This window comes from Artemia sp. Qi Xiang Cuo, chromosome 6 (assembly GCF_049724085.1).
Source record: "Artemia sp. Qi Xiang Cuo chromosome 6, ASM4972408v1, whole genome shotgun sequence".
Lineage (NCBI taxonomy): Eukaryota > Metazoa > Arthropoda > Branchiopoda > Anostraca > Artemiidae > Artemia > Artemia sp. Qi Xiang Cuo.
The window spans coordinates 31,672,837-31,688,334 of NC_142799.1; the positions used below are offsets into that span (position 1 = coordinate 31,672,837).

General features: G+C 36.7%; 1 protein-coding gene and 1 long non-coding RNA gene across 2 annotated transcripts in view; one reads left to right on the forward strand and one right to left on the reverse strand.

The window, feature by feature from the left end:
- Positions 1 to 15,498, reverse strand: part of f (espin protein forked) — a 136,801-nt gene that overhangs the window by 77,907 nt on the left and 43,396 nt on the right. Inside the window, exons 3-4 of the mRNA XM_089090646.1 lie at positions 8,400 to 8,582; positions 2,291 to 2,410 (exon numbers count right to left, since the gene is read on the reverse strand). Coding sequence (XP_088946772.1) covers positions 2,291 to 2,410; positions 8,400 to 8,582 — 303 coding nt within the window. The remainder of the gene's footprint in view (positions 1 to 2,290; positions 2,411 to 8,399; positions 8,583 to 15,498) is intronic.
- Positions 11,460 to 15,498, forward strand: part of LOC148951123 (uncharacterized) — a 36,967-nt gene continuing 32,928 nt past the window's right edge. Inside the window, exon 1 of the long non-coding RNA XR_016141892.1 lies at positions 11,460 to 11,684. This is a non-coding gene — a long non-coding RNA (uncharacterized LOC148951123). The remainder of the gene's footprint in view (positions 11,685 to 15,498) is intronic.

Below are 15,498 nucleotides of genomic sequence, written 5' to 3' on the forward strand. Positions count from 1 at the left end.
TTTCTCATATTTTGGCTCAGTTTGGGGGAGGGGCTCTGGAGGTAACGATAAAATAAATTTTGTCGTAAAACTAACTTACCTATGTTTGGTAAAACCAAATTTGGTTTTACATTGGTTATGAATACAAAGATGTCATGCAAGCCCTAGAACTCAAAGTAAACACACTAGCGTTGGGTTAATAAAGACCTAAGTTCTTTCTGTGTATTATTGTTTTTCCCCGGCAAATTGTACTGAAGAGGTAGTCGTCGTAACGATGGAGGAAGGGAGTCGTGACACATAAACAAACTAGGGTTAAAGCATGATCCTCTAAGAATAGTGTAGGTAAATTATAGACTAAACACTTTTTTTCGGAACAGCTTTAAGCTTATAACCTTAAGTCATCGATCCAAAGAAATCCTAATGTACAAAAATGATCTTAATATCAGGGGAACGGAATCCTTAAAAATGAGGCCTAAATCAGCCATTTTTTGTGTTTTAGATCGACTTTAAACTTATAGCCTTAACTCCCTGGTCCAAGGGGGTTCTGAAGTCTAAGAAAAAAAAATTGGGTTTACCCGAAAGTGAGGCCAGAAAAGGACCTAAAGGGTTTTTTTTCAAAGGACTTAAAGCTTACATCCCTAAATTCATGGGCCAAGAGGCCTAATTAAAAAAAATACGGTTCTTGGAACAGATCGCCATAGATGAAAAGAAAAGAAAAAAAAAAGCGAAAGGCGACTTTAATGTGAAAACTAAACTGAAGAAAATAATGGTTAGCCCGAAATCGGGGCAGAATATAGGGTCCAAAATAATTGACCCAAAAATGGACCAGAAATGCAGTCAAAAAATTAGCCAGAAGGGATCTACTTGAGCAGCTGATCAGCTTCAAATTTTCAGAGACGATTCCCTGAGCCACGGGAACCTCCGATTTTATTATTACGGGTCTAAAAATTGAAAAGACAACTTTCTGGCTCTAGTCAGTCTGAAGACATGGACCATGGGGATCCCGATAATGAAAAAGAGAAAAATTTGATTTGCTTAAAAATAGGCCAGAAATCGCACTGATTTTTTTCGGAAAGGCTTGAAATCCACATTTCTAGGCAGTGGCGGTTCCAGGCTTGGGAAGGGGGTAGCTACCCGTCAGCTTTTCTGACATCTGACATAAGATTCCCTTTACTTTATATTTTTAAACTCCTATGGTACACCTTACCCCCCCCCCTCCCCCCAAATTATGAGGCCTAAAACTGCTAGTGTCTCTAGGTCTCAGGAACCAAATTCTAGGTTGGGAGCAAAACCCAAGAGGAAAAAATCTGATGACACAGCTAATCTTTTTTTTAGTTTCACAAAAATATAGTAAAATTTACAAAGCAAAATATATTATTACAGAGAAAGGCATATCTGAAAAGTGAACATTCAATCTTAAGAGGTGGTAATAGATCTAGTTTCGTAAAAACTTTCCAAAAACAATTAAGTTAAAGTTAATTAAGTTAAAATTTAATTAAGTTAAAACAGATTAAATTAAAAACATTCATGTCTACTGAAAACTTGCTCTATACATGGGTGCCCATAATCTGAATTCCAGGGGGGGGGCAAACCTCGTGTAATTGGCACTTTTAATGCTATATAATAGAAACCTCTGAACAAAAATATAAAAATAAGGCAACATCATTCAGCCAGGGGGGGGGGGAAGACCCCCAACACCCCCCCCCCCCTTATGGGCGCCCATGACTCTATAACTTTGAGAGCTTATAGCAGCAGCATAACTATTGGGTGAGGGGAATAAATCACCATCTTACAGAGAAGAACGTAGGGACGGATCCAGGATTTTTTTTTGGGGGGGGGGGGCGCAAAATAGGTTGATCCAATAAACTTGCGTTAGGAGCAAGTTTATTAACGCAAACTTTCGTTAATTAGGTAAATTAAACAACTTAAGACTACGTTAGGGGGCGCCCCCTCTCCCTTCCTTCCCTCTGGATCAGACACTGGAAGAACGTCTATTTTTATGCATTTGTTTTTATTAGATGCTTTCTCAGCTCTTGACGGATTCTCAACCGTAGAAAACCACATTTTAAAAATATGGGAGCACTTTTTATTTTATCTGTTCGTTGTATGTTTTCGCTATAAAATGTGTATATTAATCTTCCTATCCACTTATTTCAAGCAGAAAAGTCACAAATTTTTGCCCAAGCATTCCATAAGGGCCATTGAGAATATTAACGAAGGTTCAAAAATAAATATTATGTTTTGGAAAGTGGAAGTGTGTTGTGGACTAGTGAGAAAAAACTAAAGTAATTTAAGATGTAATTTGAGAAACCTGACAAGAAGAGCCTTTACTACAAACGCAGCTTGTTGTAGACCTCTTAAGCATGCCATCGGGAGTAACTAAATCGGATGCTTCTGTTTCTGATCCGTTTTGGACGAGCAGGGTAAGACACTGAAAAAAGATATTATATAGAACATGTATCCAATAATAGAAACAATAAAAATACTCTACAACTTAGTTCAATTCATTTTATCTTCGATAAAAAAAAAAGTAATTCAATACTAAAATCATTCCCAAACCATTGATTTATATAATATGCCCTTAAGACGAAAAACTGCAAATTTTCAGTTAATATTACTTCAAAGTATACCAATAGGCTTGCAAGTCTTTTCAGGTGCGAATCTCCAGCACTTTTATTGGGGGGGGGGGGCAAGATGGGTCCATATCTGGATAGTCAAAGGGCATGGGATTTATAATATTTTTTCTCCCCATTATTGGGGGGGGGGGGGGAACTGCCCCCACCTTGCCACCCCTAAACGACGCTGCTTAATTAATTTTGCTACTCAATTCTTTGAAGGAAATATGAAAAATTACCTAAGAAACAAAAGAAGATTTATTTGTTGTGAATTATTTTTTTTTCCACTGAACCTAGACATTAAATTTAAATCCCATTAGATTACAAGTTTACCGGCGGGGCTAAAGGAAGGGTTTTCTTCAAGTGCTCTTGGTTTAAAAGGGGGGGGGGACGAAATCAATGCAAAATGTTTTTTTGAAAACTATTTTAAAGACTAATGTTGTTTTTTGGAAAATATTTTATCAACTTTGAATTCCTATCTTCCTATTCCTTGGGCGGGTTGTGAGTCAGACACTTAGTTTTATTAGTCCCGAACAGCTGTCTAATGCCTTTAGATTTTGATTGTGGCGTAGTTAAAGCTCAAATGTCAAATATTTTTCCTAAGAAATACATTTTTAAATTTCACGTGTGTGTGAGATGTTTTAGTCTTTCTGTTGTCCGGACGGAAAATTTTCTTATTAAAAGGTAAACGATTTCCTTGAATGAAAAGAAAGAATAAACAAAGAGACACCTTACATGCTTGAACTTCATGAGTTCATGAACTTCATAAGCAACAAATAGTGCATTTCCTTTGATTCACATAAGTGACGTTATCTTTCAAGTAACTTCATCAAAATGACTGAATTTGATAACAAAACTTATTACACAATTTTGCATTAAATATTCACAGTGCAAAAAATAATTCAGACTGGATTTTAATATTGAGAACAATTTTTTTCTGAAAACTTTAAAACTTTCATTTTTGATGGATGGTCAAAAAGTTTTTGTCAAAAACTCCAAAGCATAACTCATACAAAAAGTTAAATTATATTGTTCCTAATTAGCTGAATATGCTGATTTTTCTGTTTGTTACTCAACAACATCGAGAAATCATACAAATTCTATTCTATTCAAGTATGTATATATATATATATATATATATATATATATATATATATATATATATATATATATATATATATATATATATATAATTTTCAAAATTTAGAATGGTTCAAAATCTAGGGAAACAGTTACAGTAGCCCAAAAGAAAGCAGTGTAGGACTTTCCAATTTTAACCATTTCAAATTGCTTGAATCAATAGCCTTTTTTGTCAGTCTTAGCTGAATCTTTGTGAGGTAAGACCGTTAGGACTCTTTTAAATTACTTTAAGGTATTTTGGTTTAATTTATTTTATCGATGTGTTAGATCAATTATTTTTACCAATTTTTCTTATATAACAAACAGAAAAAATCTATTGCAGTTTCTTAGTTGGATCAGTAAGAGACGATCCCAAGTATGGCACTATGGCCCAAACAAGAAACTTTTAAGAATATGCTTGTATTATCTTAACTTTTAGTTACTATGTGCCGAGGTTTGTTCTTTAATAGGTTTCAGTTATATGTGATGAAACTTGTATAGTCACCATTTATAATAAACCATATCGATCCTTTATGTAACTTTACGGGTTAATCCAAAAAAAGTTAGGTTCGAGACAATTATAACTTTCAACTGAGAGACAAAATGCAATTATTTTATTCAAATTTACAGGAATTACTCTAGTTTCAATTCACAAATCAAATTTTCTGTTAATATCTTTGAAAAAACAGTCTTATGAAAAGACATATCAGTATAAAAAACTTATCTAGAGGTAGACTCAAAAAACGAAAATTTACAGCTGTTATAAATGATAATTCGTAGGAAGAAAAAGAAATTTTTGTCCCACCACCTGAACAATAAACAAACTACAACCTGGACCATCATGTAAGACTAGACCAATAAGGGCAGCTAAAGCGAAGGGCATTGGCAAATTGTCTGAAGTAAGAAAAATCCGAAATGAAGTAGAAAAAAATGGGGCGCTAATTCTAATTTAAGGTCATTTTAAATGTTTAAGGGGTTAATTGATGAAAAAGAGGTACAGACAAATGTTATTAGAAAACTATTGAAAGTGAGAATCGCGTCAGCCAAAGAAAAAGGGTGACTTTTAGGGGGTGTTTTTTCTTTTTTTGAAAATAAGGCAAATTTTTTAGTCTCGTAACTTTTGAAGGATATGAGTAAACTTGATGAAATTTATATTTTTAAAATCAGCATGAAAATCCGATTCTTTTCCTATATCTATTGATATTAAAATTCCGTTTTTCAGAGTTTCGGTTACTATTGAGACAAGTCGCTCTTACTGTACAGTTCGTTACCACGAACTGTTTGAAAGTTGTTTTTTTTACTACGTTCAAACAACCTAACTATTCTAATTAAATGGCCTTTGTGATTCAGGAATTTGTGATTCGAACAGAATTCAAACTTTAGCATAAAGAGCGAGGTATTGACTAGGGGGCGAACCCCCTCATATACGTAATAATTTCTGTTCGTTTTAAGTTTTAATGTTGCTCCTTACTTTCAGTTGAAAAAACTTGTTTTTCTTGTTTAATATAGGACATAGGTCCAAAGTTTTTTCGTTTAACTCCAACATTACGCTTCAATTGCCTATAAAAAGGATTTTTCATTGGTTTACAGAAATATGGTCAAATAGTTCGTGGTAACGAACTGTAAGGAGCGATGTGGCTCAATAGTAGCAGAAACTGTAAGAAACAGTCTTGATAATAAGAGATACATCAAAAGAGTTGAATTTTGATGCTTATTCATAAATATTTAAAATTCATTCAGTTTAATGTTCCCCATTAGAAGTGACAAACCTTAGAAAATTTGACTAATTTTTGAAAAGGGGGAAAACACCCTTAATAAATCAAATGATCTTGATAAAATAATACCATGAGATCCAAATAGCAGAGAACGGTACTGTAGAGGTATCAGGGTCCTACATATAAAAATGCGGAATTTTGAATTTTTTCCAGAAGCAAGACCACGGATGCTTGTTTATTTGTTTGTTTTCCCCAAGGGTAATTGTATCGAATCAGTGATCCCAGAAGATCAGGAGAGGGCTAATTTGATCGGAAATCAAAAGTTCTAGTGCGTTTTTAAGTAACCAGATATATTGGAGGGCAGCTACCCCTCCCACCCCCTTTTTTATCCAAAATTGTCTGAAATTTCAACATAAAGAAAGGAGCAACATTAAAACTTAAAAGGGACAGAAACTAATCCATATGTGGGAGTTGTCCCCTTCTCCTCTCCCCTCGCTCTTTACGCGCAAGTATTTCTGGAATTTTAAAAAGCTTATTATTCTAATTAAACGGTCGTTGTGCATGTCTTAAATAATTGTCTTAAATAATTAGAACAATAAGTCAAACTTTAGAATAAAGAGCGAGGTACTGAGGAGGGCGCAACCCCCTAATATACGCAATAGTTTGTGTTGTTCGTTCCAAGTTTTAATGTTGCTCCTTAGTTTCAGTTGAAAAAACTTGTTTTTTTTATTTAATTCATATAATAAATGCACCATTGTCCAATAAGTATTAGGAACGCTATTCTTCAGACTTGAAAAACTATCAAAAGCTACCTCTTTTGATGGTTCAATTCGTAATAATTCAAATTCATGGGGCAAAATTATTATCCTCATGGATAAAATTGCGGTTGTCAAATAGAATTATCATAATTGTGAAAAACCAGAGGTGACCTGATTTTAAATAAAAATAATTTCTTCGCAATAAACTTAATACTCAATCAAATGTCAAACTAACCACCACATCATGTAAAAAGGCAAAATTTGACTTTTGCGAAATCTTCTGTCTCCAAGGTGTTAAACATAAAAATAGAAATAAAGTTATCATGAGGGTTATGCATTATTTATAGCAGCATTCATAGTGGTGGTTTTGAAGTTCAAAAACGAGACCCTAGAAAATTCCTTGCGAGTCATGCATAAATAATGGCGCAAATATTGATATTAGAAATAGCTTCACTGTGCTTCCAGCTTCATTGCTAAACTATGCTTCCAATCCCCAAGAAACTTTAAGAAATTGTTGAGGACAGCCTTCCGAAGGCTTTAGGTACAAATCCCCCCCCCCTCAAGGCCCTTTAAATATTTTTAATAGTTTTCACGCGTTCTGAAATTAGAGAAACCTAATCACAAATAATGTACTTTGAAGTTTGAACAGAGATATTCAGGTGGTAAAGCAGAAATGAATAATCCTCCTAACCTAATTTTTCGAATACTTTTAAATTTAAAATACGATCGTTATTAACACGTGGAGGAATTATCTGCAGGTGCAGAGTGACATTTTTCTAGGAAAGAATTTTTTGGATGAAAATTCTCCGTGGGGGAATTATCTGCGTAGGGTCAGTTTTTCGCAGGGGGTAGATTTTCCGGGAGATGTTCTTTGAATGTTCTTTCTTTTGGATAGCAGCAGTGCGCCGGGTAAACTAGAGGTGAATAATATTACTAGAACAAAAACACCATAAGGTATAGTTTATAACAGTTTTAAATAGTATTAATAGTTTACCTTTGGAAACGATAAGACATGCAGTCTCATAAAGATAATAATACATTTTAAACTTTAAAGATTGTACGTTAAAATAACGATTGTGATTAAGGTTATATTACCGTTATAAAGTTTGCAGCTTCACATTATCCTTTGAACAAGGCCGTACCCAGGATTTTTTTTTCGGAGGGCGTTTTACTCAAAGATTTTTTTTTAGGTGGGGGAAGGGGTACACTAAAAACCTCAGAAAACACATGCAAAATTTGTTTATATCCATTTTTATTACGTTTTTACGAGTCAAACAAACAAGGGGAGTTCAAACGCCCCTGACCCCTCCCCCTCTGGGTATGGCCTTGCCTTTGAACCTGTTTGTAAAAGAGTAGAAACAGAATTGTTTGTATATGTTGTTGATTTTGGTGTTGTGTCGACTTAAACGGCATAGCTAAATTCCGTTACGTGGATTCGTAATAGAAATGGACAGAGTCTTCTTAAGGAGTCATGCTTCTTTTGCTCTTGGTCTGAATGAAACTTTTAAAAATAGATTTATAGCCCAAATTAGTCTCGATAAGAGATTTTTCGTTCCCAATTTTCAACCCTTCCCAACGTGTAGGACTAGAGGCTCTGGAAGGTATGTTAAGAAGAAAATGAAGGTCTGTTGTGGCTTGGAGTCATGCTCACGTCCAGGGAATTACTTTGTCAAGCTCTATTGTCCAAGAGATGAAGGCTCTAGCCCATCTTTTATTATTTAATAGCATTATTACCTTGCCCATCGTTAGGGAGCAGCCCTGTAGCCCTAAACGTTTGTTTTGGGCCACAGGGAAAATGGTCTCTCTAATTTTATAAAATAGAAAATATACCAGTGATATGGATTTTACAAAGGCAACTATATTTCTTGATTTTGTCGTTGCCCATAAATTAAAAATAGAAAGATAAGAATTTTGCAAATATTAATTATTAGTACTTATTAGAATCTTATTATATAGTAATTATTATAATTTTGCTATAATCTTATTACATAGTAATTACTTATTAGAATTTAAACTTATTAAAGTAAATATAAGTTTTGTGGGCAAATACCTACCTTACTATCAACAACACAAAAACAAGGCGATGACTACGACAAATGAAAATAGAGTTGTTGCAGGGGTTAGGGAATCACGCAATGATTTTAAGATGAGACCAATAAAACCCGCTAACTCAAATCATTTCTCTATCCGATATTAAGAAATAAAAACAATACCTCCAACTGCTCATTTTCGGCAGCGTCATTAATTGGCGATTTTCCATGTTTATCTAAAATTATTTTTGCTCCATTTGATAATAGCCAACGAACTAGATCAACATGTCCACGGCTGGCTGCGAAATGTAGTGGGGTGGCTCCATCTCCATCTTTCAAGTTGACATCAACGTTCTGCGATCCAACCTAAAAAGTATGAAGAGGAAAATAATCAAGTATTTATTTATCATGGTATCCCAACAATATTTATAAGAGCCAAAAACCCTTAAGCATACTTAGGGGGCTTTTTGTTGCCTCCTCCCCCTTATTTCACTCACTATTGCCAGCAGCTATGGCCTTCGGTCTTTATTGGATTTTACGTTTTCTTTTCTCTAAAATAAATTCCGAGATTTATGGATCCTATAGCCTCTCCCTGGGCTATTAGAGCACAAACTTCGGGGTTCAAGTTCGAATAATCTGCTTGTATATACTGAGTAAAACCAGCGAAAAGACACAAACAAACAGGGATTATTTTTGTACCACCATTTTCAGGGGATTATTATAGTCAATAGTTATGAAAATTAGTAAATTGAAAGTAACATGAGAGAAAATCCAGATAATATTGGAATATTTCAACACATTTAGCACAACACATTTAGCACATACACACTCAACACACTTACCATATATAGGAAACCTATTTGTACAATTAAGGTTTTCGTTTAAAAATGAACATTGAAAAATTAATTTTATTTATACCAAATAAAGAAATTTTATATAATTATATGCTCAAAGTATCAGCACTAACAATTTATATAATTTAAGCAATAGTAATAATTCAGTTAGAAATCATATCTAGGCCGTGTCCTTTAAATGAAACAAATTATAGCTCCCAGCACAACCTTCAAGTGGCAAACGATAGGACGAGGGAGAAAGGTCGTCTCAAGGATACACCAAGTCGCACTTACCAGTCAGATCTCTGCCCTCTTAGCACGTTCCCACAACCCGAGTGGAAATATTATTATTATTATTATTTTATTACCCACTATTAAACATATTTTGTAAATGGAGTACAAGAAAAGAAAAAAAATAATAACAAAATATCCAAAGAGAACTCAACTACAGAAAAACCAGACTAAGGACATTACTACGACAAAAAAAATTGACAAATTTAAGTTATTGCGACGCATAACGAAGAGTGCCTTGGTTCAAATGCCTTTGCAAATCGAGCATGGCGATTCAGTACAGCTATAAGCAGGTCGGCTATACCATACTTCAGAGATATTTTCGAATTCCTCATCCAAATTGGAAGAAGAAGCAGATACTTGCCATATCTGTAGAAAGTGGACCGAATACTGCAGCGATCAGACGAAGTAAATATTTTCCAAAACGGAGATAGGGCTAGCACATGTGTGAAAACAAAAGTGTTATACACCCTTGCAAGAAGAAAACGGTTAAAGTGGCACTTCATTGAAACGAGAATTCCATAAGCTCCGCGTGTCTTTACAGCGAACAAAGAAACAAGGCAATCGCGAGATTTTTTAAGATCGCTACATATTGGAAGGCCGAGGTATATAATCTTAGACGAAGACTTAATCGTATAAGATCCATAAAAATCACATCAACTGGTACACTATCTTTAACGCGGCTATTATGTACGAGAACTTCACTCTTCTGGGGATTGAAAGAAAGACCTACGTTACCGTACTCCTTACTCAAAACCACAGTTTATAGAATTATCCAGTAAGTTCATCGCAGATCATTTCTGGTCTTCATTCTCGGTACGAACAAAAAGCTCCTCCCACTTATTTCTACATTAGCGGGTTAGTCTGTTTCCGTCAATCAATGAGAAAGGGTTACAAAGTGCATTATTCGTAATAGCGGGTTTCCACTTGTTTCATGTCCAAGAGAAACCTGACTTGTCTACCCGTGAAAAGATCTAATGACGCTTATGTTTATATCTGCAAAAACGTTCTCTGGAGCACTTGCACCTTGGTCCGGGTTTTTATAATGGGTGAGATAGGGTATAATCATACTGCTAATTCTATAAACTGTACTCAAAACACGCAAAGTCTCTTCGATGCCTACAAGTGTTCTACTTGCGTTCAAAATGTCGTCCGCATAATCGATCAACGAAACATTGAGACCTCTAAAGTTACATGTAGACTGAACCGGTTCTTGCGATGAAATAATACTATTATTGAATAGCGGTGGTGAAGTAAGTGCCCCTTGGCGTATTCCCTTCTCTACGGGTACAAGACTAGAAGATGGGGCTAAAGCATTAACACACGGTACATTTACACGCGCTTTTAATGTACTATATATATATTACTCAGTGCGCGTAGAATAGACTTATCCACGCCACGCGTCCGAGCAGACAAAAATATCTAAGGGTGCACACCGGAGTCGAACGCGCGGTTGACATCGCGACCGGCAAAATACAGTGTCTCATTTGAATCATCGGCGTCAATCAACAAATTAGCAATCATATAATGCGCGTGTCCTCTACTCATGTTATTTTTGAAATCAAATTGCTTATCCGGCATGTTACATGTAGCACTAAATCTATTTACAACAAGCAATTCGAATAACTTGCACATTACAGGCGCGACAGTTATCAGGTGGTAAGAAGAAAACTGTTCCCCGTCTTTTCCCTTTTTTAGTACAGGAGTAATTACACCCGTACAGAATAGGTCTTCAACAATCCCAGCATTAAAAACCATTTGATACAGGAGACAAAGGTGCTCGACAAGGTTCTGACTTCCTGCTTACAGATGCAATCCGCACAGGTTATACACCCCCCTCGACAACCTCTTCTTCAGTTTCGAGATTGCCTGACAGACTGACGAAGTAGACACAACAAAACCAACTTCCCGTTCACAGTCCGCAAGACTCGCAACGAGCTCAATAGAAAATTTATTTTCCAGATCAGTATTAGGCGATAAAAACCCGTGCGTAAAATATTTAACCCACTCACTCTCACTGGACAGAACATCAGCTGATTCTTTATGTTTCTTCTTTTTTAGGAATTTCTACATGCGATTGGGGTCTTGCTTTACAGATTCTTTATAACATTCAATAATCAGAGCACGATGTGTAGCGAGGGTTTCCGCGAATCTTCACTTAGTATATAATCGGATGGAGTTCACTATACGATGCCTTAGTCGGCCGTTATCTATCCACATGCGTAACCAGAATTTCGCGTCCGCACATGCATCTACAAGATCCGAATTATCGGACCATTGGGGTATTTCCGAGTCAATCCGAACACGACAAATCGGTACTGCAGCCTTTTCCGCAAACTCCAAGGTATGAACTATTTTGCTACAGTATATATTGATCTGTACTTGTTTATCACTTGCTGCAACTGAAGAAGATTTGTGAAGTAGATTGTAAGGGACGTGAATTCTTGCTAAGATATCGTCACATACATTCTGGTACAGGGGGGTATTAATTTTATCCCACATAACTTTCTGATGCCATTTTCTTCTACTGGGCAGATCAGGGTTGGATTTCGAAGATATATTGCGTGGGAAAACATAACCAACTGGTAAGTGGCCAGATGCACTGATAGATGAATCCACATGTGACTGGCAAAGAGGAACTGGTTGATGTGAACACATTATAAAATCAAGAGATGAATTTGCCCCAGAGTTATGCACATATGTGAAATCAAGATCATTATCCATTATTTATCTTGTACCAGAGCATGCAGTTGAGGGTACTTGGGATCTAGGGCTTTCCGCATTCATCAAATCACAGTTCATATCTCCGGCAACAAGGCATGACAAATCTTGGGCGCGACAGTTGGCAATAGCGTTTGCTAATTTCCGACAAGCCCTATCGAACTTGGAACCTAATCTAGATGATTTGTAGTCCGTAGGCATATAAACTGAGAAGATTATTGTCCGTTCACTCATGATCGCAAGAAAATTATCGGATACTTGGATAACTGTCATGCGTAAGGATTTTGAAGCAAGGATTGCGATACCGCCTGAGGGCCGGCCTCTACCACTCGATTTCACACCAGCTGCAAAAAGATCGATTGAATCACCAATAGTTAACAGTTCAGTCCCTTCTTTTTTCTGGAAATGTTCCTGGAGACATACAATGTTATGACTGCGAATTAGGTTTTCGAGGATTGGCAGTTTGTTGATTACATGTCCATTAATATTCCAAGTAATCAAACTTAATTCGCGATTCATTTCTTAACTGTAAGTAACTTTTGTGCTTCTGGATAGCTGAAATTGTAGCATGGATGTTTGTCCGAACCACAGAGTGCGCATTTAATCGGTTTGATGCAAGGGTTGTCCTTGGTGCTACTGTGGTTATCCCCACATCTAGAACGCTTGGCTTCGTTCTTGTAGAATTTGGCCACGTGACCAAATGCTTGACAATTGAAACATCTCATTGGAAGAAACAGATATTCAGAGATTGGGATGCGTTCGTAATGGATCACTGGGGGTGATTTAATGGCGTTTTCAAGGTCCACTTAGGAAGAGAACTGAAGTTTCAACAACCTAGAGTTAACCAACTGCAAAGCTCTCGAACAGTTCGGAATAATCTAGCAGAGTTCCACATCGCTCTTATCTGTAGGAACGTGGCGTGCTATTCCGTAGAAATGTGGTTGTTCCATTTTCACCTCAACAGATCTATCGTTAGCACATAACGCCTGCGCAACTGCGTTGGAAGACTCCTTATCAGCTAGTACCACGCGCCACCCACTTTTCAATGCTCGCAGTTCAAAAATACTATAGGAATTGTTGCCAGATACTTTATCCAAGTACTCCTTTCTCATTTCTGGGTTCCTCAAGTCTTGACGGGGGTTCTTTAGCACAACTGCGTAGGTCGGCTGGGGTGTGGGGGACGATCCCTGAGATGAGGATCCAGATCCGCCGAGCGGCCACTGAACAGGGGGACGATCACGCTCGATAAAACTCTCTAGCTTAGAACATATTTCGTTTACTATCGAAGTAATAACACCGCTTACTTCCCCAGGGACAATGGGTACTTCGTCTGGCTTATAGATGACGTAGGTATTTAGGGAGGGCAATTTTCTTTTCGTCGCAATATTTGAGCAATTTCAAAATGTCAGAGATATTGTCAGTCATAATAACTTTCATGCTCATACGAATACTAATAGCAGAACCCCTCCATATTAATTCTTTCGCCACTTGAATTTCTTCTTTCTTGAAAAATTCTGCCGCTGTTTTCGCAATCTCATGAGACTGATTACCAGATTTCAAAGCACGAGAAACAAAATTCAGTAGCGGGTTAGGCACAAGCTTATCACCAGCCATCGTTGGTGGTTATATTCATGGATGCACTCGTGCGCGCCGTAAAATCGGGTCTTTTATGTCGAGGAAAACGAGGGAAGTGTAGAGCCCCACTACCTATTTCCCGCAGTTTAAGAGTCAAAGGACCCGGCAGGTACCTTTACGGCCGTTGCAACAGGTGCCCTCCCGTCTTCTGCTCGTTTTCCTTCCAAGAAGAAAAAATGCGCGAATATCGCCGAAAATGTGCGAAAAACGGCTGAGACAAAGTGATCTGTAGCAATGAAATTTAGCGTCTGCCAGCTGTGCACTATTGATAACTGCTAATTTGGAAGAAAAGGAGTCACTTGGAATATAGCCTGTTAACTGTGTTTACAATCAAAAATAGCTGTTTTTATTTGTTTAAATTAGGTTTGAACACAAATCTAATTGTGTTGGCGGCAGCAGGATATCGCGAAGACGGGAGATCGTATCACTAGACAAGACGTAGCAGGTGCCTGATGATACGAACTTTGGGAGGCAGGAATATTAGTACATTTTTTCTAAGGACTGGGGTTGCGATAAAAAAAAACTATTTTTCTAAGAATATACGATCATAAGTTTATTCTAATTGTCCAGTTTTAGAGGTAGAAGTAATTCGAACCAATTTGTTTTTGGGTGAGTCCCATCTTTCCCCCTCTGTACAGATACCAATATATAGTTATAAGTCCCTTAAAAACTGTCTAAGCAATTCAATGGTTACAGAATTAGATCCCTGTAGATGCTACTCAATTCAACCCAGGCCCAATCAAGCCTTTCAAAAATCAAGAGCCGTTAGTTTAATCAGCTGTAAAATTAAGGTTTTTCTCACTTGCAGCAAACCATGTGACGAACCATCTCATTCACTTAAATTGTATTAAACAATGATAACTAGTAGACTCATTTATTCTAGGAGTTAAATTTAGAAGTTGTGGTGGTTATATAACCTGTGCCGCAATTCCTTTCTCTTGAAACAAATTGAGTACTCGTTTCCATTTTAAAAGCGTTCTTCCTCTTATAACAGTTTTAAAATGCTTCGGGAATTCTTGCTTTAAGTTGAAATTTTGAAGCTGAAAGGTGTAAAGGGATTAATTAAAAGTTTAATTCGAAGCTAATCAATTAAAATTTTTAAGGAATGTTGAGCGGAAAGACAAATTAAATTACAAGAATTTATTGTCAAAAGGGCAGATGCAGCACCTCAGGAAAAGATAAAGCTATTAAGCCAAAACTTGGAGACTGTCTGTCAAACTGTTCAGACTGTCAAAAGGGCGCACCTGCAATATCTCATGAGCCGTTGAGGGTATGAAGTTGAAACTTTCATGACATGTTGAGGGGAATGCTGAATTAAGTAAAAAACACAGTAGTAAGCAAAGTACTAGTTTGCGCGAAGCTATAGGAATTTCAACGTTATTCTGGGCCTTTACGTTCCTTCCTATGTTATTCTGGTCCTTTATGTTCCTTCCTATTATATTCTGGGCCTTTACGTTCCTTCCTCTGATATTCTGGGACTTTACGTTCCTTCCTATGATATTCTGGGTCTTTAAGTTCCTTCCTATGATATTCTAGTCCCTTACGTTCATTCCTATTATATTCTGGGCCTGTACGTTCCTTCCTATTATATTCTGGGCCTTTACGGTCCTTCCTATGATATTCTGTATCTTTAAGTTCCTTCCTATGATATTCTGGGCCTTTACGTTCCTTCCTATTATATTCTGGGCCTTTACGTTCCTTCCTATGATATTCTGGGCCTTTACGTTCCTTCCTATGATATTCTGGGCCTTTATGTTCCTTCCGGTTTTTCTAGTAGTTACAGGTCATCACACTCTTTGCCA